This window comes from Patagioenas fasciata, chromosome 8, assembly GCF_037038585.1.
Source record: "Patagioenas fasciata isolate bPatFas1 chromosome 8, bPatFas1.hap1, whole genome shotgun sequence".
In the NCBI taxonomy this organism is placed as follows: domain Eukaryota; kingdom Metazoa; phylum Chordata; class Aves; order Columbiformes; family Columbidae; genus Patagioenas; species Patagioenas fasciata.
In genome coordinates, this window is record NC_092527.1 from 35,771,819 (window position 1) to 35,796,099 (window position 24,281).

Sequence of the window (24,281 nt, forward strand, 5' to 3'; positions counted from 1 at the left end):
TTCACAATAATAAATCAATGTTAAGACCAGGAGTTAATTTCTGCAAGAGATTTGCGTGACTGAGCTCCTTAAAGCATAAATGCAGTTACAAGGATACCAGTCATTGGAACAGAACTGGGGGGGGGGGTGGGAAGCAAGCACAACCTGAACTGATTTTGCTTGATTTTCAGTTTTTCCACATGAGGACCCCCTTTGATTTAGCTGGGAAAGGAGCCTGCTGGTAAGTAACAAGAAGGAGGAGAGCCCAATTCAAAGGCAGCCAAGTTCAAGAGAGACCTTCTCTCAGTTCCAGAGGACCTTGGATGAAGCCCAAGGAAGGCTCTGCTCTTGGGCAAGGAGAAGACCCCCATGGTGTCACCTCAGGGGCAGCCTCCACACTGGCTTTGTACGTGCTGCTGAGGGCTATGGGTGGGAGAAAAAGGAGCTGCGCTCAACAAGCAACCTCTCCTCCTAGCACTGGGGTGACGAGGCAAGAGACAGAGGCTCAGCAGGGGAAACAGGTCAGTCGGCAGCTGCTGTAAAGGTCTGTGAAACAAGGCAGAAGGAGCAAGATGTGTTGAGCAAGTGGCACCAGACGAGGACTCACCGTTTTGTCCGGCCCTGTTAACAAAGAAGCTGTTCAGAGAATCTCACACGGGAGAGTTGGGGAAGGGAAATTTGCGCATAAATCTTGCTGCTTTGCTGCCCTCCCTCTCAGTTTCCTCAGCAGAAATTTGCCTTACCTTACTGGCAGAAGCGCAGTCTAAGAGCAGAAGGCAGTAAAAGGTGCAGAAAGTATTTCTGATTGCTCCTGCAGAGCACAGCTCCGCTGCAAAAGGGGGAGCAGCGGGAGCTGCTGCCTCTTCAGATTTTACAAGACACACTGTAACCACACTGGCACCCTTCACCCACTGCTTCTGCTGCACACTGCGAGCTTTCAGCCCACGGCACACTGAGCGAGCACTTCTAACGCTCAGTTTAAAAAGCAGGAAGATTAGCGCTTTAAGGATCTGATCTGTTGCCTGTGGAAGTCAAAGAGACACCTTCCTATCGATGGAAACCTCGGTGTGGAGGATGCTGTACACCCCCTGTCCCAATGGTAGGAAAAACTCCTCTCGAAATCCTCCAGCAACACGCTGCAAGGCGCAACAGCTTTCCCTGGGGACGCTAAATGACCTGTTCCACTTCACCTTGAGAGCTATTTGCAGACAGAGCTCCATCTGGGCCGCGGCAAGACGACTTTGCTCCCCGCAGCTCCGCGTGTTTCCGTGCGCAATCAGGGCTGCAGGTTTGGGTCTGCAGAGCAATTCCTGCTCCCAGTCGCAGCTTTCTGAATATTTTCCTTTCACTGCTACTGTGCTTCAGAATGAAAGAGCAGGGAGAAAAGGAGAGCGGGAGATTGTTGCTTTCGCTGAAATGATCAATGGAAAGCACTTTGCCTTTTGTCTTGTAATCAAACCTGTGCAAGCAGAGCTCTTATACGTCCTACCGAATAAAATAGTTTATCTCCAATTTAGCCAATAAGCAGAAAAAGTTGGAATTGTCTTTAACTACTTGTACTGCATCAAACTGGAAATTTACGAAAACAAAATATTTATGTAAAGTAATTAAGTTTCATAATAAAAAGATACCCCTTAAAATAAACTGACCTTACCTTTAAAACAGGAAAGTTTTAAAAAATCAAGATTTAGAAGTGTCAGCTGGTCTCACCTGCACAGAAGCCTTCAAAATTCACAACCACCTCATTTTGCAAAAAGACGTATATAGTAGATTTGTTAACTGACAAGAATATCACTAAACATAATGTTAAAAAGCAAATAGCATAACATGACTATAAAATCTACCGTTTACTTTTCACATTCAAGCACCTTCAGCTCTTGAGGAGAAACAGTTTTCAAGTATTTACTTGAAAAAGTAAAAAGTATTAATACTTGTCAGTATTAACAGTTAAGTCCATATTCAAGAATACCCTCAAATGAAAAAATAAAAGAGTCAGTAACTCCTGGATTGTCATTTTTCTGTTTTTATTTTGTTAAAAGTTCCAGCTTCTCTGCTGAGGAAAATCAGTGTTTATATAATTTTACTATATTTTTAGTCAAATATTTATAGCACCATTATCCAAATAAAACGAAAGGTAACAGACAATATTCCCATTCCAGTTCCTGAACTGGCTATAGCAGTCAATGATCATTTCTTGGAAACAACACCACATTGCATTTGTATTTCTAGAAACAAATAACAGTTCTGTTTCCAAAATTAATTTTGTGAATATCCCCTTATGGTTTTTCATCTTTGCAGGAGCAAGTTCAGGAGTTCCAGAGTTTTATCGTCCAGTAAGGTGATGATACTTTCATTTATAGCACAGAGAACTGATTTGCTGATTAATGACAAGTAAATCACGTCCACGCCAAAGCTCAGCGTTCAAACCAAACACCGCATGTATGAGGATGTGAAGAGCAGCCCACGAACCCAGCCTGTACTGCGATCCAGCACAATTTCACGATAGTTCCACACCAGCAGGAGAACCTGACACTACAATGTGACGTTGGGAAGTCACAACCAGCCTGTGGATACACAGGTCTCCACACACCCGCTCCCATCAGCCTAATGACTCTTTGCCGCTAATTCTGGGGAGGCCTAGGGTTTTTTTGTCTATTCTCTTCTAACAGGCTTCTCTGTTTTTTTGCCAACTATTTTGCACATAAGCTCCTACTGACTTCAGTAAAAGGCCTTCAAAGGGCAAAAACAAGAAAGAGATTGTTCCACCCAGATATTAAGATGCAAGAAGTTCACGTAGTAGCCATATAGTCAATTAAGCCATTGCTAAGCAACACAAGATACATTCTTTCCCATTTACACAGATTGTGAAATTTATGCAGATTTAATGCCTGTTCTAAAATTATGAGTTTGGTACAATGCTCATACGTATCCTTTGACATTTGTTACATTCTGCTTACAGAAAGAATGAGCATGTCATGGAGGCAGAATCCCTTCTCCATTCCCATTTGATGACAAAATATATAATCCACTCTATACACGTGCTTTATCAGAGCGAACGCCATGAATGATGTATCAGAGACACTGTATTACACCTACTGTTTTGGAAAGCTGTCTTGCTTTTTTTTTCCCCCCTACTGGCAGCATGACAAAACACTGTCAAAACCAGTATTGAGAGTCATTTCTGTCTGATTAGCAAGTAGTCAAATATTTATTCATGATCCGACTCTGAATATGTCAGAACTGCACATTAAGTTATCCACATTTGTGTGCAACTGAATGTTACTTATCTATTTTTTGGGGATTGGTTTAGTCAGCTACCTCAATTAAAAGGATGACCTAAGAGATGTAATCCGCCAACGTCATTTTTGCTCCAGTTTTTGAAAGTGTTTAAAAATACTACTAAAAAACAAAGCCTGCATCATTTTTGTCAGAGACCCCACCAGAGGCCTCCAAATTGGCAGTTTGGCAATGAGGGAGAGACATTGTGCAGAGATTTTACATTTTGCTCCTGAATTTTCATGGTTATTAGCATCCTTTTAAGCAGCAGGGCTTTGAACAAAGTAGCCTATGTAAAAGTCAATTTACTTTCTAATCTTAATAAAAAATATGGAACAAAGAGCATAAATTTTCAAAAATTAAAACTACATCTTATTTTAAGTTCCACGTTTCTAATATAAACTAGGATCATTTCCCCATGACACAGCTCATGTTTCAGAACCAAACTGCAGTGGTGAGTTAGAAAACAATTCCAACCAAGTGCATCAAAAGCACACACGCAGAGACTGCCACCTAACTATTCCCATGTGCTACTTCCCACAAAGAGTTTGCAGGTCTTCTTCTAAAATAATTAATTCTCTCTTCCTCCTATCGATGCAGTTATGTGACCACAACTGATAAAGAGGAAGCCATTTGCTTACACTGATACTGACAGACAGCGGCAGAAATTGGAACAGAAATTCCCCAAAACTTCCCAGATCCCCAGGCAGTGAGAGTCTCTGCTCTACTTCCTCCAATATCGGGTTTGATCCTGAAAGCATAAACTCAGATATCAAGTTAGAGAGATGCTAACGAGCTTTCAGGATTACCCAGCCCTGCAGTAACACATGGAATAGTTTCTTCCCATATTGGCACTGTACGCAAACATAACCATTAACTTGGTATCAGTAGATTCTTTTTTTTTGTAGAAGAAATGCACTTAAACACTTGAATCCAAGCACTTAAACAATTAAGCAGGACTGCTTACACAAGCACACCAATTTGCAGGATGGAGGTTCTTGGATGGAGAATACTTGCATAACAACTGAAAATCCTCCAACCCTGAGCACGTGCTTAACTAATTTGCTGGACCGGGGATATAATCCCCATGTGCTCAGGGTTGGAGGATTTTCAGCTGTTACGCAAGTATTCTGAAAAACATCATACCAACCTTCAGAGGAAACACACAGGAGTGGCTAGAGATACATAGTTATAGGAAAGAAGCCTTGTGAGGGAGAGGAGCAAGGAAGAAAGAGCAGCAGAATGCAAGAAACAACCTCAGAACATCTCATTTCATCAGTTTTGGCCACAAAAATTTCATTGCTTTTGAAGAAAAAAAATTCTAAATAAAAATGCAGCTCAAGAAAAGTCTCCACATTGGTCCCCGCCAAAACTAACAAAATTTTGTTGAAGAAACACCCAAGGCAGCAGGACGCGTGTTCAAGGTGAAGCTGGGGAGCCCCTTTTTCACTCAGTGGACACTCCTGGGGTGGAGCTCCTCATATGTGATGGAAGGCAACAATCAGCACAGGATTGGAGGGGTAGGACAAATTCAAGGAAGACAGAGCAGAACACACAGAACCCCATGCAGCTGAGGAAGTCCCCAGGCTGCGAGTGGTTTGGAGACTAGAAGAGTAGTCTGTGGAGGTGCTATACATGTTCTACCCTTCCCCCTCTCTGTGCTGTCAGAGACAAGATACCTGACTAGATGGATTCTTGGTCTAGTTCAGTTTTATTCTCCTTTTCTTCTGAGCACTAGGAGATTAACTGCCCAAATCTTCTGAACAGCAAAACCAGAGGACAGATTCCCTGGGATATCTGAGGCTCAGAGGTAGGACAGCAGAGCAGGAATGCAGCAACAAGCACAGTAAAAAAGACAAGAAGGTCAGTGGCTATGAGGGAGTAAAGCACAATATGCTGACCTCTGTGGAAATACAGATAATCATTGCTGAACCATAATGTGAAGATAAGCTTCAAGTTTTTGTTAATAATGAGAAAGTAGTTAAGGACAAGGTCTTCCCAATACAGCCTTGAATTGCAACATTTATAACCAAGTGGACTAAACGTGACCCTTCAGAAATGACTTCACAAAAAGCCAAATTAAACCTACACGCCTTGGCAGCTAACAGGGATTTGAAAACCAACATGTTTCTTGCATCTTCAACTCACTAATACGGGAGAAAAGACAATTTTCTGTTCACAACACAGTGCAGCGCTGACTCCTCTGTCTTCATCACTATCTAGAACTGATAAGAGGTTTTTACTGGCCACAGTTTCTTTTGGCAGATACCTGCTAAAAACCTTTTGCACATTGATGAGGATTTATGCAACACAGCACTGCCATCAAATCTCTCAGAGTTCCTGTTGGCTTCCTCGCGGAAATCAAGTGTGTTGAACAAACAAGAGTCCTTGGTGGTAAGATCTACCTTATCACACACGCTTTGTTTTACTATTAGGAAGACAACACATCCTCATTACAATGAACAATCTAGAAAGTGGTCATTATTTCTCTACTAAAGTATGTCTGAACATTAAAAAATGAAGCCTGCAGTAACGTATGAAGTTCAGCCTACACATTAAAAGGCTCTTTTCAAGTTGGACAGGCACAGATTTCCCAGAAGGATATGTGATAATGCTGCAAATCTGTTCTATGGTGCAGTGCCATTCTGCAAGTTGAGACAAGACATCTTGCTCTTCTATTAAAAGCTGCAGGTTTTTTGGGGGGTGGGCAGGGAAAAAGACTTCAAATCCCTTCAGAAATCATATTCCTACATAGTGAATTTTCAGAGGGGCTGGGTGGAGGGGGGAGTTGTTTTATTTTCTTTTCCACTATGCAAACCAAGTTGTAATAAAACAAGGTTTAGATCCAAGAGAAACAAATTTTCCTAATAACATCTAAACACTTGAGTTGGTCTACGCTCACATTGTAACCATATGCAAACAGGTAGCAGCAGCACTCATTTAAAAAATATATATATATATATATACTTTTTCTGGAGTGGGACAGTTAGAATAGCTGCTGGGAGTTGCATTCCTTGCTCCTTCACACATATAGGTAGACAAGCAGTACTTACGAGTGAGACTGTTGTAAGTAACCAGCTGAGCTCACAAAAGCAGACAACAACCTCCCATAGCCAGTAAGGTATTTAGCATTTTAGTATTAAAGAAATAACCAATAGATACAAACCTCTTCTTTCGTTTTCTTATTCTCTGCTCTAAGTTCTTCATATTCGCCAATAGCTATACAAGAAGAAAAAAAAAAAAACACAACAAGAAAAAAAGTTAATATTGCAGCACCTCCTTTACACAAATGAGCTCTCCACTTCATTCACTGTAAAGCTCTTATGGCTATCTACACAGGCTTCTTAAGTAACATGGGTCACAAACTTCATTAATAGCCTATGGATGAACTGGATATCCCTTTAGAATTGAAGTAATTGGAAAGTGTCTGAAAAAGATGGTGGCTCCCAAGACAATCAATTTTTGATCAATGGAGAGTTAAACAACCTTATTGACCAAGTTCAAAAATTACAAGGTGAATGTGCAGGCTCGCAGTCACCATTTTAAACCCACACTGGCTCAGGTTACAGATCAATGCTAGAAAGCATGGTTAACACAATACTGTTACATGTATGTACTGCAGAGTAGCAGAGCACCTCTATTTATTCATTTATTTATTAACTTTTTCTTCCAGCAAGAGTCCTATGAGAGATCTTCTTTTGCTTTAAACTCCACAGTGGAGACACAAAAAGATTGTCTGATTTACCCAAGATCACACAAGAACTCAGCTGCAGGAATCAGCAGGGAAGGGATCAACCTCCAGGACGCTGGATGCCCAGTGTTTCAAACCAGTAAATAATACACAGAGACAATCAATCAGCTACCAATGAAGCTTCCAGTGTATTTCTTATATGCCCTTCTTAAAGTTTTTATTTTACTATCTTAGGGACATGATATTGTTGCCCCGACTTCCCAATTCTGCTCTTCTTTCAGTGTGTCCCATGTGGGCTGTTTGGCACCTGACACAGTAGAAATTTTACCGTCACTAGAAAGAAGCCCAATACACTTTCAAACCTCAGAGGAGTAAATCTTGCTAGAAAAGAACATTTTTCAGTCTCCAAGATGCATACTGCAATAATAAAAGGACAGGGCTGTTGACATTATATCTTCTTGCATCCCCTCAGTATCTCCTCATTTTTTTCTTGCACCTCACAGAAGCTACACTAGCATACAGGTGTTATTTCAAGCCAACTTAATTTAAACTGGATAAAGGATATGAATATAGAGTTTTGAGCTGATGATAGCAGAGATGTTGGAGTTTTGTCTTAAATTTAACGTGTCTAATGTTACATCTGAAGACATGAATACGTAGAGTCTGGTAGATTAACCACCTGAAAACCTACAAGCCCTTTCTAGCTTTACATAGTTAAACTCTTCCAAATAAGAAGCTCTTAGGAATAAAGTTACACTTTACATTGTTGTCACATCCTTCTTCTCCTCCTTCCCCAGCATTTTAAAGCCTGTTGAAATAAAACTAATTCAACTCACCCCAAGCATCGCTATTCTGTTTGCCTATTTACTTTCAGCAGCAGCACAGAAATACCTCAGACATCAAAACTCCAATTATCCTAATTCCTCTTTTCCCCAAGATCACTTCACTTTAGAGATGCAGGACTGAGGTACACAAAGTCTGGCATATAGGCAGCAGTATTAGCTACTGGGCTAGTAACTCAATGCACAGGGTTCTGCTCCTTGCGTGTCCTGACCAGAGATGGGGAAATGGCAAGACCCTGCTAACTATATTAACTAGAAAGGGAAACTGCGGAAAACTAGAAACCTTTTAGTCAGAAACTCAGCTCTGCTGTGACCAGCAAGTGTTGAAAAAGTTCCAGCCCTCTCAAAGATAAGAAGTTAAATAAAACCACTGAAAGTAAAGTCATAGTCTGCACGCAAACTCATAGAAGATCGAAACACATGGAAAAAAAATCCTCACTCCTGCTCATCCAAGTAAAAATGTGTATCTAGAGAGTGGAACAAACAAAAACAGGTTTCTTAAAAACGTGCCCTGCATCCCCACACCAAGGTCTTACATTCATCCCTTTACTTTGCCCCCGCTTCTCCTTACCTACCCACCTCCCATACACAAGAAGCAGAAAAAAACAACAGGTAGATGAACAGGCATGAAACCAGCTGATGCAGTTTCTCTAAGGGCACCTAAGGTGAAACAACACGGTTCCTACACAGCAATGTAAAAGCTATACCTCTTGATCACTGTTCCACTTCTAAACCATTTCCCTGTTCCCTTCAGGAAAACAAGGGAAGAGATTTCTAGCATCCAGATACAAGAAAACGGACGAAAACTGTATCAATAGATACAATTCAAGATTCTTCATACTCAAAAACTACTAGTGTTTGCTCACCTTTAAGACAAACTCATACTTGCTATTCAATACTTTATAAATTACTGAAAAATATAGGTTTCCCCCACCCTTGACAGTTTCACAGGCTCTGCGAACAGAGGACTCTGAATCATCAGCCCTCAAGGCATGGATACAAGAACACGTTACCAAAAAACAAGGACACGAGCTTACACAACGCTCCAGCAAAGCCCAGCAAGGGCTCACCTGTATGAGACTGGGAACAGAACTGCCTGGCCAGGGTAACTCTTTCCCCTTTTACCGCGGATGGCGATCCACGGCATGTTCCACAAAATCAGCTCCTTCATGCCACACTCAGACACCCTTCTTCAGCGCCTTTTTACCGTGCCCACCCCCTTCCTCTCATTGAAAAAATGACTTCTTCCCTGAATACAGCTAATGAATGGCAAGGATTTGGCTTCTTAAAATACTATTGTTCTTTGTGGATGGCAGCCTCCAGATGATCCACCCATACAGATCCATCATTCAGATTTTTGGATATGGATTTATTAAACATTACATCTAACAAAAAATTGCTGCTTTCGTAAGGTCTGGAAACAGAAATAATAGTTTAAAAAAAACACTACACACATTTTCTGCTGTATATCAGATTCTCTGCAAAGGCAGAAAAAGTTTTGAAATGTAACTGAAAGTCAGTGCATTTTTTAACATTGGGGGGTTTATTGGGAAGTTTTTATACAAAGTTTTTCAACAGTTTTATGTACAATGAAGTTTTGAGGCCATCTCAAAAAAGCCAGGAGTGTACATCACCTTCGCTGAAGCACTAAATGACATAAAGGTGACAATGATCCCTTCGCCCTAAACCTACCCTAGAACAACTAGTAGCAGCAGCACCAGGCAACACTTCACATGTTCCAAACCCCACATAGATTATTTAGCTATAAAACCTCTTGGTAAAATACAGGGTATCATTGTCACTCCTTCATAGATTGACAAACCATAAATGCTGTTGTAAACCTTCTCTGAGAGACAGGACTATTTTTTGTCCTTAACCTACAAAGGCTCTCACACAAATATACACAACAGCACCTGAGCATCTCAAAACTTCTTACATCTCACCATGACTTGTTCAGATTATTATATCTGTACGACAGAATAAAGATATCTCCTTCTAATAAATCAGTGGTGAAAGAAACAAACATGTGAGGATGCTTTACAAAAAATTCCAGAATGATACATCATTTTCTCAAAGATTCAATATTGTAGCATATATTGACAGTAAAATGTTTTACTCATTCACCTCCTGAAGAACTATAATATGTATCAGAAACCTCTTGAGATACTTACTGTTCCTGTCTGATGTTAAGTTTATTCTTAATAGACTTATTCCTGATATACAGCAGTATTATATAAACAATTTATCAGGACAGAAATCACATTTCATTGCTTCAGGCTATCCTCATGCAGTATAAGGGCAACACTACACTTCCAAGACTAAGGAGAGTAAAAAGATGGAAAATGGAATAGAATATATTGGGCTACAGCTCTTAACCCACCCAATACATATTCCCTGCCAACCCTACTCTTATTTTAAAACAGTCAAACAACAAAATAGGCAACATGAGCGAACACAGAATGCTCCTTAATAACATGACCATGGTCATTCACCAGCCCAGTTGGCCAGAAGGGACTGTCAACATGTATCAATGCAATTATCTGTTTTAAATTAAGTAGGTAACTTAGTATACAGAAGCTCCTTTAATTATATTTTAGTCTTTTGATTTTTAGTTGTAAACTTGTGTCTCCTGAACCTGCATTTGCTAACAGAAGATATGTATTATCTAAATTAGATGGTTTAGCTATCAGATACTTACTATGGCTAAAAAGCACTTATTAGTGAAACAAGGTCATAAAGGCAAAAGTATATGATGACTATAATTCATAGTTAACAACAGAAAAGACAGCTTCATTTACACAGTGAGGTGGTGAGGCCGTTCCTACTCTTTTTAATAAAAAATTCACCAACCCCCTTTCTAAAGCTGTATATTAAAAAGTTCAAATTATAAAAAACCCACAAACTTTAAAATGCTACATGTATATACTTTAGCATTTGCGATGTAAACCGGGGTGACCTTCAAGTAGAGTGAGAGCCCTCCCATGCCAGATCAACGACTAATGCCACTTTGGCATTTCAAACCTATTTATTTAACCAAAAAGCAAGCAGAGCTGTCAAAGGAGGCGAGTGTCATTCCACTGTTCTTCTACACTACGGACCAGGCCTGTATTTGCCAGGAGAGGCAGGAGAAAGAGCTGACAGCACAAGAAGTCCTTCACTCCAGATAAAACAAGCTATACTAATGAAGTCATTTTTTTATTGGTAGAAGTAAATTAACACCGTGGTTTTTTTGCAGGTTCGAATAAATCATTACAGAGGCGGAGCTGAGGAACCAGAGTGCATGGACTCGTGTAAAGGTGAACGTATGCAATGGCATTATACCCATTACTTTACAATTACTCCAAATCTTGAGTCAGAATATATAAATCTATTGTTAGGTCTAAAGCTTAAACGGCCAAACCAAAATTTTGGTCGTGTGTCAGTTGCACTGGCTGACACCTACAAGATTCAATTACCAAACAGTTCTTCAAAAATAAACAAACAAAAATCATGTGTGTAGATATTCAAAGGTAAGCATTAAGCACAAATATTTTAAGTCAGACCCTGTGTTTGTATTCCCACGTTTTGATTTTACTCAAATCTGTAAAAGTGTGTACAAAGGTTTTGTTTGTTTGTTTTTAATGAAACCCCACATCTGCATCCTGCAGTCTTACAGCTTGCCAGAAACCAGACAGGGAAATGAAACACACCACTGCCTGATAAAGCCCAACCACTAAGCTCACGCCACCAGATTTGCCTTCACAGCTTTCTGAAAAGCAGATGTGGTTCAACACAAGAAACTGAAGTGGGAAACACTTTCAAACTCTGATAAGTGAAGAAAACACTCCAGCAGGACGGGTTCTGCCAGGGAATGATCACTGTTGTGTGTGAAAGCCCACATACACAGGTATACGGGGAAAAAAAAAAATCTATAGAAAAGATGACTACAGAGGTGAACACAGCAGCCAACAAGATATCCTACCCTAAACAAAGAAATTCCTCTGGCCGTAAAAATTACCCCTCTGTAACAAAGAATAAATTTGTCAAATCGTATTAAGATCTTGACAACAGCATATACTTTAAAAGCACACTCCGAGATGTTGCTGTCAGATTGGCAGCCTTTTCCTTAGAAGATATATGGTATTCCCTTATTCAAAGTTTCTGTCTTTTTTTTTTTTTTTCATTTTTTTAAGAGATCAGATAGATCTTAACACCAAAGAATCACACAGAGCTTCAGTGCTTGGGACTAGAGACTGGAAATCATCACACTTCATTGAATCCAGACAACAAACAGAGCAAGACGAGATCTTTCAAACTGACACAGAAAATCCAGGTCATATAAACCTGTTTAGTATATGCGTAGTTAACAGTAGTCATTAACCACTGCCAATTTAGCAAATTGATCAGAAACGCGACCATGACAGTGGGTGCTGAAGTGTAATTTCACCTGGTTTAGAACTCCAGTCGTTTTGCTTGCTGACTCCCGTTTTCAAGGGAACGCAGAAGTGAACACAGCAGAAGATGACTCTGCCTTTAAGGGCACAGTACCAGCAATGCAAATAAAACCAAAGACAAACAAGGCAGCCTTCCACACAGGTAATCAGCTCCTGGTATGAAGCAGCTGTTAAGACAGTTCCTCAGGTTCTACAATCAACCACCGACAACATAAGGTTTTGCCACCTGATTTGGTTTTGTTTCCATTTTAAGTCTTACTCACAGGAATTATAAGAGCCAGTTGAACAGAAACGTGCGCTGCTGGAAATATCACTCAGGGTACAGTCAGGTAATACCAATATTTACAGCAGATCAGCTTTATCAAACTGAGCCATATCAGAAAGGATTAAACCACAAACAATACTTTTAAGTCCTAAATATCATCAATACAGAGATCACGTTTCTTCATGATGCTCACCTTAAACTTGGTAATGGAGCAAACAGAAGAACAATCAGTATCAGGTATCTGAGTCTAACACACAGGACTTGGAAAATTCAGTGTGGGTGACAGATAAGCATATCTTGCACACAGACAAGCTTCAGTGTCCTTGTCACCACTCAGAGCTCTGCCAAACAGCCGAGCAAATTTGTCCAGACACCAGTCAGCGTCACAGCTGCCACTGAGAATTGAGCGGGCAGCTACAAAACACCTGCCCCAGGTCCAAGCTACCGACCTTGCTTAAAAAAAGTATAAGCAGACGTAGAAACACGACAGCCGTGAGCCACGTACGCTGCTGTCTGCCTTCCCCTCTGCCTTTCACATCACTTCTCAGACAGTTTAGTTACCTGGTGTCAAGGCAAGTTTCTCAAGACTAAAAACAACATCCTGAAAAAGAAACCAAACAATGGCTACTGAGCTAATGTTCTCTGAAATCCCTCCAAATCAATGGATGGTTTTCAGAAACCTGATTACAGACCGTAACATTAATCTGAAGCCATATGCCATTTTGAATGCAATAAAGACAGGTATGTTCACCCACTACCCCAAATATACAGAGACCAACTGCATTTACTTCCAAGTAATACTGTTATCTACATGTGGAAGCAGTGAGGAGGAAAAATAAACCACTAGCTTTTCTTCCTCTTTTCATACTGCCTCTGTTTTACCAGAGCATCCTAAAATTACTTGAGGAAAGTTGTTAGCATGTAAAATTGTCTTGCTTTATTATCAATAAGAATGGAGAGGAAATATATGTATACTCAAATTACAATATATAAAGAAGCCGCAAATTTACCTACAGTAACAATATTTAGGTCATTACTGTTAGGATAATTTTATGCATCTCTACCTTTTAATCTCTTAGATTCTTTGCTTTGGGCATCTCAGACTTGTCAGTTAACATAATTTAACTATGATATGCTATCATACTTTTGCATTGGTTCAGATGCAAAACAGCATACAGAAGAGCATTTTCAAAAGTTTCACACTGGGTAACTTTTCACCCATATAAAACAACTTCCTTGCAGGCATTCGATTACAAAAACATTTGTTAACCACTCAACAACATACGACTGCTACATTTGAGAACAAACATCCACCAAGAGCAGTGCCTTACTGGAGACTCTGCTGAGTATACTTTCTGTTTCAACACCTTAAGTGGATCTGGGACAGTCGGTCCTCAAGTTACAGTAACTTTCCCTTGAACTAATTCCTGCAGTCCCATAAAATTTCATTAGACATTAAAGGATACTCATCGTACTGGAGCAGAAGACTTTCTGACATGAGAACTGAAGCCCCAATCTAACCAAGTTCAAGAGGCCAGGATTTCTCTAAAAGAATAACCCAAACTTGCCTTTTTTGCAACTGATTATTGTCATTTTATTATAGGCCCTTGTGCCCTTTGGGCACAGACAGCTCCTCTGGAGCCAAAAGTACTGGAGACAAGCAGTCAGATGGAAAAACCCCCAGATTTTTAGCTTTATTTTTTAGTCCCGTATTATCAAAACACACAGCTATAAGACTATAATGAATTTTATACCCATTGAAATCCTTCTAAGTTGGAATCTACAGAGTGCAGCTGGTCATCATGAATTTACAATGCTGAGTACACAGAACAGCCAAAAGAACTGTCAAAGCAGGTCATAAACAGTTCATAAATATCCAGCTGAAATTTGGTTAAGAAAAGCTTCTGCTATACAACAAAGGTGGTCACATTTGCACATTTATGGTCAGAAATACTGACAGAAAAAGGGGTACTGATCACACCTCTATAATTTCACTCTTTCACACAACTTTGTCCAACAAGTCCTTTCCAAAGAAGCTCTCCTGGGCTCCCAGGAGAGTAGAGAACGCGGTGGTGGGAATCACCAGCTGTGAATCACAGCATTGGTTCTCTGCCTATGAAGCTGCGAGACAGGCAGCACGCCAACCACTTGATGCATGATCACAAGCAGATATCCCCAATTCCAACAGCTGGTAATGCTGGTTCTTCAAATGTTGCCTACCTAATTAACTAGACAAGGTAGAAACTCTGCTGGACCAACCTGGTTTGGGGATAGACTGACACAGGAAGTTTAAAACTGGGCTACCTTTTGAGCATCCAAGCTCTTTCCCACACCCCCTCCTTACAGAAGATGAAATATGTTTTAGTTTTGTAGCCAAAGTACACGCTCACAAAGCTGATCATCTACAAAACCAAAACACTGGACTTCCGTAGAAAAGCACCAAGAGTGACTCACAGGGAGAACCAAAACAGCTGAGGACAAGCGCTTCCTTTCATTTGCACTGGAAGCACAAAAGCTCTACGGAAACTTAGGGCACATCAGGGTGAGCCCCGAGCTATTGGCGGGAAGTTTGCATGGACAGAGTGTGTTTGGTGAGTTGGGTTTGTATCGGATCGTGCAGGGCAGAGCGGGAGGTGGGACATGACACCAAGTTAGGCACAGCCAGGTACTCCATGTGAAGCTCCGCAGTGGAACCATGAGGCAAACAGACTTTCACCCCTAGAACTGTCCCAAGTAAGCACCTCAGACGGCGGGCAGCCATCCAAGAGACCAATGCCAACCCTCAGCCGTGCACCCTCTACCAGCGCACAGCCGGAACGCTCGGCAGGGCGGTCCGGGCTGACAGCGACAGCCCATGTGCTGCCGCACCTCGGCCTCCTGCGCTCACCCCAACCCACCATTGCCCGCCGCGACGCCCACCCGGCTGCAGCCGAGAGCACCTGCGGGGAGGCGAGGCAGCCGGGATGGGCACGGGCAAGGCAACAACCCACACGTTTCACTCCCCCTCATTTATTTTGTTCAGGCTTTTTTCTTCTCTCGTTGCGCGGGCAGAACGGCCGGCGGGGAGGGGACCGCCCAGGCCGCAGCCGCCCCCCAGCGCTCGCAGGCCGCGCCCGCCTTGACGCGCCCGGTGCCCTCCCGCCGCCTCCCGCCGGCCGAGCCCGGGCCCGCGGAGGGGGAGCCGCTCTCTCCGGCGGTGACGGCGCCGCCCGCCCTTACCTTGGTCTTTCAGGCTGGCGAGGAGCTCCAGCTGCTTCTCCTCGTCGGAGCTGTTCATCCTGCCCCGCCACCGCCGCCGACCAGCGGCTGCCCCGCTCCGCTCCGCCCCACCTAGCGCGGCTTCACCTGGCAGCGGGCGGGCGGCGGCCGGAGCCCCGGGGCGCGGCGGGCGCGGCGAGCGGCCCGGCCCGCTCTGCACATGCCCAGACTCCCGCGGCGCCCCAGTGAGCATGTGCGAGGGTGCGGGCACGGCGGCACCGCAGCCCGCGGGCAGGCACCGGCACCGGGCAGCCCCCGGGCTCCGGGCTTCTGTGTCCCCTGCCGGGGCATGGCCGCGGAGGGCTGCTCGGGGTGTTAGCCAGGGGGTAGAAGGGGAAAAACCCCCCAACGGGCCGCCTGTCAAGGGAGACATCTGTCCTCGTAACCCTGTGCCAGCCGCCCTCAACCAGGGACGGACACGCCGAGAGCTCCCGCTGCACCCCAGCCGGTCAGGGGTCTCGCCCCGGTGAGCCGGGATTCCCATCCCGTTCTGCTTCCTGCATTTGCTGCAGCTGTGTGCATGTTTAATAAACCCTTCCACACGATTTGCACAGGGCAGCTTTCCACATAGGGCCCGTGCGCTGCCAGGGGAGCGGTGGAACAGCAAGAAACCGCTGGTTGAGTACAGAGAGGTGAAGAATGCAAAAAGATTCTGTCCATCCCAGAAAAACACAGTTCTTTCTGCTATTGTCTGATGATCGTGGTGTGAAAAAGGAGGGGATCCAGTGATGAGGTTTCTATTAAAATGGTTACACTACCCGGTGTATGTCTGTGTTTTGCCGAGCTTCAGTAGAATTCAGCTGAGTGGCAATGATCTCAGATTTGCATGGGCAAAGGTACAATTCATGCACCTCCGCCCCTCCTTCTTTGGCAAACACCCATCATTCGCTGTGGCGGACGGGTCAGAAAACACAGCATTGCCACAGATGTGGCAACGTTAGTTAGAAATATCTGGGAAGGAAAAGAAAAATACCTCTCCACAAAGAGTTGCTCAGTCCTCTACCTCCTTTCTCACAGACTGCATCCTCCAGTCTTCTCATCTTGACTTGGCAAACCTTTAAAATGTGAAGAGACTCTGTGTTGATGCTTTAACAACATAATCTGTCCTAGAGGTAGTTGATAACTCATGTAGCATCCTGGGAAGAAGCCAGGAGATCCATGTGAGCTATACCGGTGTCTCACAAGCATAGCATAAGGCAAAGAAGGCCATGCAGGAAAATTCATCGGCTAATCAGCTTATTTCGAACTAGTCGGCACAAAACTCATTTAACTGTACCAAATGCAAAGTTTTAAATTCTTGCTCCTAGAGGTGGAGTTGTATGCAAAGAGTGGGAAATTATCTTGGAAAACGAAGGCTCTGTAGAGGAGGTGGGAGGCAAAGTGTGCAAGTAATTACATACGTGCTGCCAGCAAGGTAGTGCAGTAAAAGAATGGGATGTACAATTTCTTCTATGACATTGACAAGACCAAAATAAAGTTACTGTATCCAGTTCTTGAAAAGGTGGTATAGGGACATTTACAAGAAAGCACAAAAAGAAAAAATAAAAAATACCCAAGGCTTGAGGAGAACTCTTTACAATGAGAGACCTCAAACCCTTGAGCTTTTTAACTGAGCAAAAAGGAAACAAATTATTTGATTATGTTAATTTCATGGGAGAAAATCCTCAATACTTGAAGGCTTTTCAGCCTAGTGGAAAAGGATAAACCAGAATCTGTTTCTGTAACCAGAGCTGAATGTAAGAACTACAAATAAAGTCACGCATCAATAATCGCCTCCATTTGAAGGAACACAGAGTTCCTATTTAAGTCCTTGGAGTTTTGAGCTGACCTCAACTTCGAATAGCCTCCACTTCAAGTCAGAGCAGGTTTGCCAGGGTTTTACTTTTCAGCATCCTTTCTTGGGCTGCTCATTGGCTTCTCTTCAGCCACAGGTCTCTTTCCAAGCCCTCCTTCCCATTGCTGATATCACCCCCCTCCGTTTCCAAACCAATTGCTTTCATGCAGCGCAATAGCACGGTTTGCAAAAGCATCATTGTGGGGTTGCTTATCCCCGCACCGTGCCAAGAGACCGGACATCTTCGTCTTGCAACAATGTTCTGTCTGTTGTGCACAGCCAGAACAGGGCATAAAATCTCTTTGATATCTGCAGAGACACTAAACCAATTCTTCCATTATTTTATTTATTTATTCAAATTAAGGTACTATAGCTCTGTCAAAAGAATTTCCTTCCATAATTTCTGTATTGCAGCTTCATCATTGTTCTCATTGTTATTCACTTAGACCTACATTGAGTTACGATACCTTGAAAAGTGTCTAAAACAAGGATGTCCTTGTTGCAGACCCTTTTTGTAGCAATAGTGGGATGAGTGCCACTGCAGCGTTGGTCCTTAAAGGTATTAATTACTTGTTAATGAAGTGTACTTTTCTTTTTCCTAAGTTAGCAGACAACAGAAAAATTATCTCCATTACTAAGTTTGCTAATGGATCCCCCTTTGTTCTAAGGATTTAACATCCCCAGGAATGTTTCTCTGAATTATGAATTCAGTTCATTGTTTCAGGGTTATTCTACATAAGCATCTGTAATGCCTATTTTAATGTAATACAATGTCTACATTGTAATTTGATAACCAATGCTGTAAAACACTAAAATCAGAAAAGGCCTGAGCAGACCAACAGCTGATTTCACAATGTTTAAATAGGGATTGGGTAGCAATTGCTTCCTCTATCAAAGAAAAGCAACATTGTACTTTGAACATACGTAACCAGTTTCTAGTGATAACGTTTCAGGAATACAGGGTATTTCAAAAAGATGGACCCAATTGCAAAGCCGTGTATTTCCAAATGGCAGCATGTTACGATTACACAAAAATTCACGAATGGTGTAATGACTTATCAAGTTGTAGTAACCTTTTTATAAATGCTCTGTGTTCCTTCCACCTGCTGTATGGACAACATTGAAAGGATAGTTGAATTCATCCCAAACGCCTCTCAGAGTGCCTTCTTCCATTCAAAGCAGGGTCCATCTGTTTGAAACACACTGGACTATTTCTTTGTTAAGTGGGAAAGCTAGGATTAAAGGAATCTAAATAGTTGTGCAGTACACAGTCATTACCAGTGTTAGGAAAAAAATCCAGGATTGAGTCACTTTCTACTGGACAATCCATGTTGGGGTTTGACAAGTCATGGATAATCCATGTCCTTTTGGAGAGGAAAATTCAGATTCACCATATCTTCAGGTTCTACCCATCTGTGCCTGTTCTTCCAAGACCTGGGATAGCTTTGTCATAAACTCTGCACATTTTTCAGAATCACAAATGATACTTGGTAGGAGAACGGAAGAGTGATACCATGGGGAAGTCTGGAAGCACTGTAGAAAGTAGAACTGGAATTCAGCTCTTACGCAAGTGGAGCAGTAATTTCAGCTGGGTATCTTTCTGCACAATGCTCTGTTATGGTACATAGAAACAGTGATAATCAAATGCATCAGTAAAATAAGTGCATAATTTCTGGAAGTTTGATTAAATGAAGGTTATATGTGGCTGTGAAAAAAAAAAAAAAGACAAAATCTGGACTACAAATAAGTACATAAGACACTCTGTGGGTTCTTCCTGCTGTGCTTGGCTCTGGGGAAACATCAGGCAGGACAGCATGTCAGCTGCTGCCACACATCACACAGAGACACAGACCAGTTGAGGAGAGTCTGCAGAGAGCCTGTGACGAGGGCAATAGTTCTAAATGTAATCTGGGCCTGTAAGAAGAAAAAAGAGTGTGTTTGGGAGGGTTGTTTCCTGCAGAGAAAACCCAGAGAAAGAGTAATGAAGGTCTTGATACCAGTGAAGGCCCATCACAAAGTTGTTAATGAACTCTCATTGGTAACCAATGAATTGGAGAACTGGTGCAGGGTTTAAACTCTAAGAGGGAAGATGGGTTTGGTATTAAAAAAAAAAATTTACCAGAATAGGCTACAAAGAAGAGGAAACGTGAAATCTTCAGAAGTTTCTGACCTGAGAGTCTGCCCTTCTGAGGATTTGTGCAGGTCACAGGACTGAGAGCAAACATACCACTCCTGCTCCTCTCTGCCTCCACCAAAACTAACTTCTCAAGACACCTCCTTGCCAACTTTCCAACTCTTCACAGGCAACTTTTTATCTCCAGGCAGGTCCACATATACCCAAGAGGTGGCGATGGGTTCCAAGAAGGATGGGAGAGAAAACGAAAGCTGAAGAGCAATACCTCTTCCCCATTGCACCTCTCAACATAGTAATGCAAACCAGACACTTGGAAGGGTTTGCAGAGCTTGTGTTTTGAGGGATGATTCAGCCTTCCCATATCTCTGCTCCCACGTCTCGTTGTTCACAGATGATCATGTTTATAAGCCTTATCAGAAATAACACTCTGGTACATTTATTCAAACCCCTTTGTTGTTGCTATTCTCCTTGCGGCAAGACAGATTCATTCCTTGCTTCTGCTGCTCCTGAGCCGTGGACAGGGCTGTGTAGGCTCACCTGTGGAAATGGGGTAAGGCCACAGCTCCTGGAGTGAATGGAGAGAGGAACCCATAAATCAAGGGCACATCTCTGAGCAACCACAGCAGCTCCAGGTGTTATCTTTAAAAAAAGCCCATGGCTGCTATCCTTCCCTTTGCCTGCCCAGCTGTGGGCAGCTCCCACAGGGTGCAGCTGGTCGTTTCTTCCATGGGATTTCCAGAGGAGAGTTGGTGCCAATATGCGGGTAAAAGAGCAGGTGATAAGCAAGACAACCTCAGACTCTTGCAGACAGACGAGTCACAAGCCTGTCCCTGAGCCTGCTGATTTAAGAACAGAGCAGGTCTTATGTTTGCACCCAGAGAGAACAGGAGGGGCAGTGCCAAAGACCTGGGTGCTTTCGAAATGATGATGCCATTCCTGGAGGGGCAATTTCTTTTGTGGCCATACAGGAACTTCCCTAATCACAAGATAGTTTGTGACCTTCATTGCTCATCATTTCTTCCTGCTACTATCAGTTTTTGATAATATTTTGGGAGGTATTTCCTCACATCTTTTAGAATTTTCCCAAATTTTCATTTTACTGACTGCAGCTGTTTACTGGCTTCTTCCTACTTATGAGGTATTTAATATATAGACATGTATGTCTTTTCACCAGGGCTGCCCCAAATCTGTGTAAGTCGTGTGCAAACAATACAAATATTTGTTAACTTGTTAAAACTTACATTGCTTGTTAATCTTATATAGCATTCCTATACTTTTTATGACCAGAGGTTTCCAGTATTCTCACAAACAAACATAATAAAAATGAATGAAAGCTAAAGGGGAAAAAAAAAGCACATAAAGCATCCAGAATTTGCCTAAGATCAATATTTGCTATTAGAATGGCTTCAGTGTTATGAGACCTCTTCATAAAAATCACATCTGTCTGCATCAAAACATATCTGCAGTCAAGTAATCAGTGTACATGGTGGAACAAGAATAATGTTCACAGTTTTAAGAACACACTAAAATAGCAATAAAATTAAATGAACCATTATTTTCACTGTATCCTCTGCTCTGAAGAGATTCCTTTGCAATACCTACAGGAATAGATGCTGAGCTAAGTAAAAAGAGATGTTCATAGCATACAGCATGAAGGGAACTGCGCAGTTGGGGCCATATCAGAAAAGCAAGTAAGAAAGAACTCAGAGCTGCAGTGGATGCGAATCTGGCTGATATTCTCAATTTCATAGCAGCAACAACCATATAAAATAGGATAATTATATAGAAAAATGGGAGATAAATACTGAGAGATTTAACTTTGCCTTCCCCTGGGATAGATTTTAGTAAGGTGTTGGACACCTCCTGTTGTTTTCACTGATGCTTTAAGCTGATGAAAATGAACAGTTCCGAGCACATATGTGTAACTCAGATTGTTGTGCCTGTGCAGAATCTTACTAATAATTATCTTGCATATCATTTTTGCATTTATTTTTCATGGTTAAGAACATGTTTTATGCCTGTTCTCCTATTGGATGGTACTTTGAGTACTCACACAGATGGACTCCACAAGTTGAAAACATCACAGAATGACAAACTGAAGCAAATGCTAGTGATTATTCACATAACTCCTGAATTCCCAGGATTTAGAGTGAAGAACTAGGAGCCGGAAACAATTATCTTGTGAACGGGTGATTTTGGCCTGGAATCATCTAGAGACAGTAGATTGTGAACTTTACCTATTCATCCTTATAGAATACATTTCTTTTTCTCATAAATTAGCCATTTAGCAGAACATCACACAATCGTACATGCAGAAGTGAAGAGTCTGGTACCTTATCAAATGGTTACTACAATCAGAAACTTGATGTAGTTGTTATCCATGCTAGAATGTGCATATTCCTGCTCCTCATTTGGGCTAAAAATTACTTGGACCTTTTAATGGACAAAAAGACAATCCTATCTCTCATGTAAATGAAACCTCAACAAGAAAGGGCAAAGAAGGGAGCAGGGGACCTGCTCTGGCTGGGAGAGAAGTACATTCTTTTCTGAAGCAGTGGCATCCATCAGTCCCTGCAAGGCCTAAATTAGCTCCTGAGGATTCATCACCCTCCTGTTGAGGAGAGCTACCTCGTGGGAGCAACTGTGAGTACAGACCGAAGTTACCCTCAGGGCACAACTACAGCCATATGTTTGTCACTTTCAGACATATTTTGAGGACAGGGAGGAGGGAACAAGGAAGAATAAACTCTATAATCACCACACAGAAAAACAACTATTAATAAACTCCATAAAAATATGAAATGGCAATAGCTATTTGAGTGTATAATTAACATGATGAATAAGACTAAGCAGCTTATCTGCTGAAGTAATGTATATTTTTCCAACAAACCAATCAGTGCTGAATAATGACTAGCATAATATATCTGGGTAAATATAAGCATTTGTGTTTCCCTAAGATGACAACTAACTAATCAACATGCATTCAAACTGAAGTATAAGTATGATTAAAAATAAAAACCTCAGATAATATGGATTAATTTGAAAAACTTAACCATTTGATTAGTGACACTGGCATGATCTTTGCTAGCTGTCCCCATCTAGGATGGTAAACATGTCTATCTGCACAAAAAAAAGGCACAAACTGATTGGAGAATAAATCAGAAGATTAAGTATTTAGCATAGCATTTTTAAATGTTCTAATTATACCATAATTAAGAACCCTGAATATTAAATTTGCAACTATAAAACATAACTAGGCAAATTATGTTTACCCACCCTTCATAGCAGTGCACGGTACTTTATGGATCCTCACCTTGTATAATTTGGTTGAAATAGGTGCTTCCTCTCCCTGCAAGCACAGCCAGGTGGTGGGTTTCACCCACTGAGATGTGAACACCTGCCAACATCTGCAAGGACACTTGTTTAGAGATAACAAATCGTCAGGAGTGAATCACTATGTTCCTACCAACAAAATACGAGATCTCCTTTGATTCCAACCTGGCAGGCAAATATCATGCTCTTGGAAAGCAAGAAACGGAGTCACTCTCCAGATCTCTTTCCTAAGGTGGGGGACCCTGTTTCACCAGTATCACGCTGTGCTTCACCGGTAGTTGCAGTGGCCTGTGTGTGCTCCTCTGGGCTTCTGCTCTGGTCTATTCTGGAGCTCTTTGGATAAAACGAGCTGCCAGAGCAGAGAAGAAGAGGGTTTGTATGGGAACATCCTTGCATGAAACATTTTTGTGTGTTTCTGCTTAGAAAGTATGTTATTGTGTTCGCTCAGAGTATCTGAGATCTGTTTTGTCAAGTTTGAGGGAAGGATCTTTAAAGCAGGCCTAACACTTTTATTTTTCTGTAGATATTATATCAGTGACCTGAATCATTCAAGAAAAACAAACCTCTGCCAGTAACAGCTCTGCAGCCCAAGAGCTGGCAGTCCCTCTTACAGTTCCCAAATCCATTCATTTGGTTTCAGATGGAAAATTTTGCATAATTTGAAAATCAATTATCGATTCTGAAGTGTTGAAGTGGTGTGGGTTTTGTTTTTGGTCTGTGGGTTTTTTTGTATGTTTGGTTTTTAAACATATAAAAGAGAGAATTTAGCAAAAGGCTGCTGAGGTGATTTAATGGACTAGAGCACCTCACACATGATGGAAGGCTGGGAGAGCCGGGACTGTTCAGCCTGGAAAAAAGATCCACCCATCTCAATGTGTATAAATACCTGAAAGGAAGGTGCAAAGATGACAGAGCCAGGCTTCTTCGGGTGGTGTCTAGTGACAGGATGAGAGGCAACAAGCACAAACTGAAACACAGGAGGTTCCCTCTGAACATCACAAAACACTTTTTCACTGTGAGGGTGATGAAACACTTTGGCACAGGTTGCCTAGAGACCTTGTGGACTGTCCATCCTTGGGGACAGTCAAAAACCATCTGGACATGGTCTTGGGCAAACAGCTCTAGGTGGCCCTGCTTGAGCAGGGAGGTTGGACATGGTGACCCCCAGATGTTCCTTCCAGCCTCAACTGGTCTGTGAAAGACACTCTCCCTCCACTGATACCTCTGGTCAGATGC

General features: G+C 42.1%; 1 protein-coding gene across 2 annotated transcripts in view; it reads right to left on the reverse strand.

The window, feature by feature from the left end:
- Positions 1 to 15,885, reverse strand: part of SHTN1 (shootin 1) — a 65,083-nt gene extending 49,198 nt beyond the window's left edge. The window contains exons 1-2 of one of the 2 annotated variants that reach the window (XM_065843787.2): positions 15,706 to 15,885; positions 6,422 to 6,474 (exon numbers count right to left, since the gene is read on the reverse strand). In XM_065843787.2, the coding sequence (XP_065699859.1) occupies positions 6,422 to 6,474; positions 15,706 to 15,763 (111 nt within the window). In that variant the 5' untranslated portion in view covers positions 15,764 to 15,885. The remainder of the gene's footprint in view (positions 1 to 6,421; positions 6,475 to 15,705) is intronic. The other variant, XM_071812186.1, reaches the window with a different exon arrangement.
- Between the last annotated feature and the right edge of the window lie 8,396 nt (positions 15,886 to 24,281).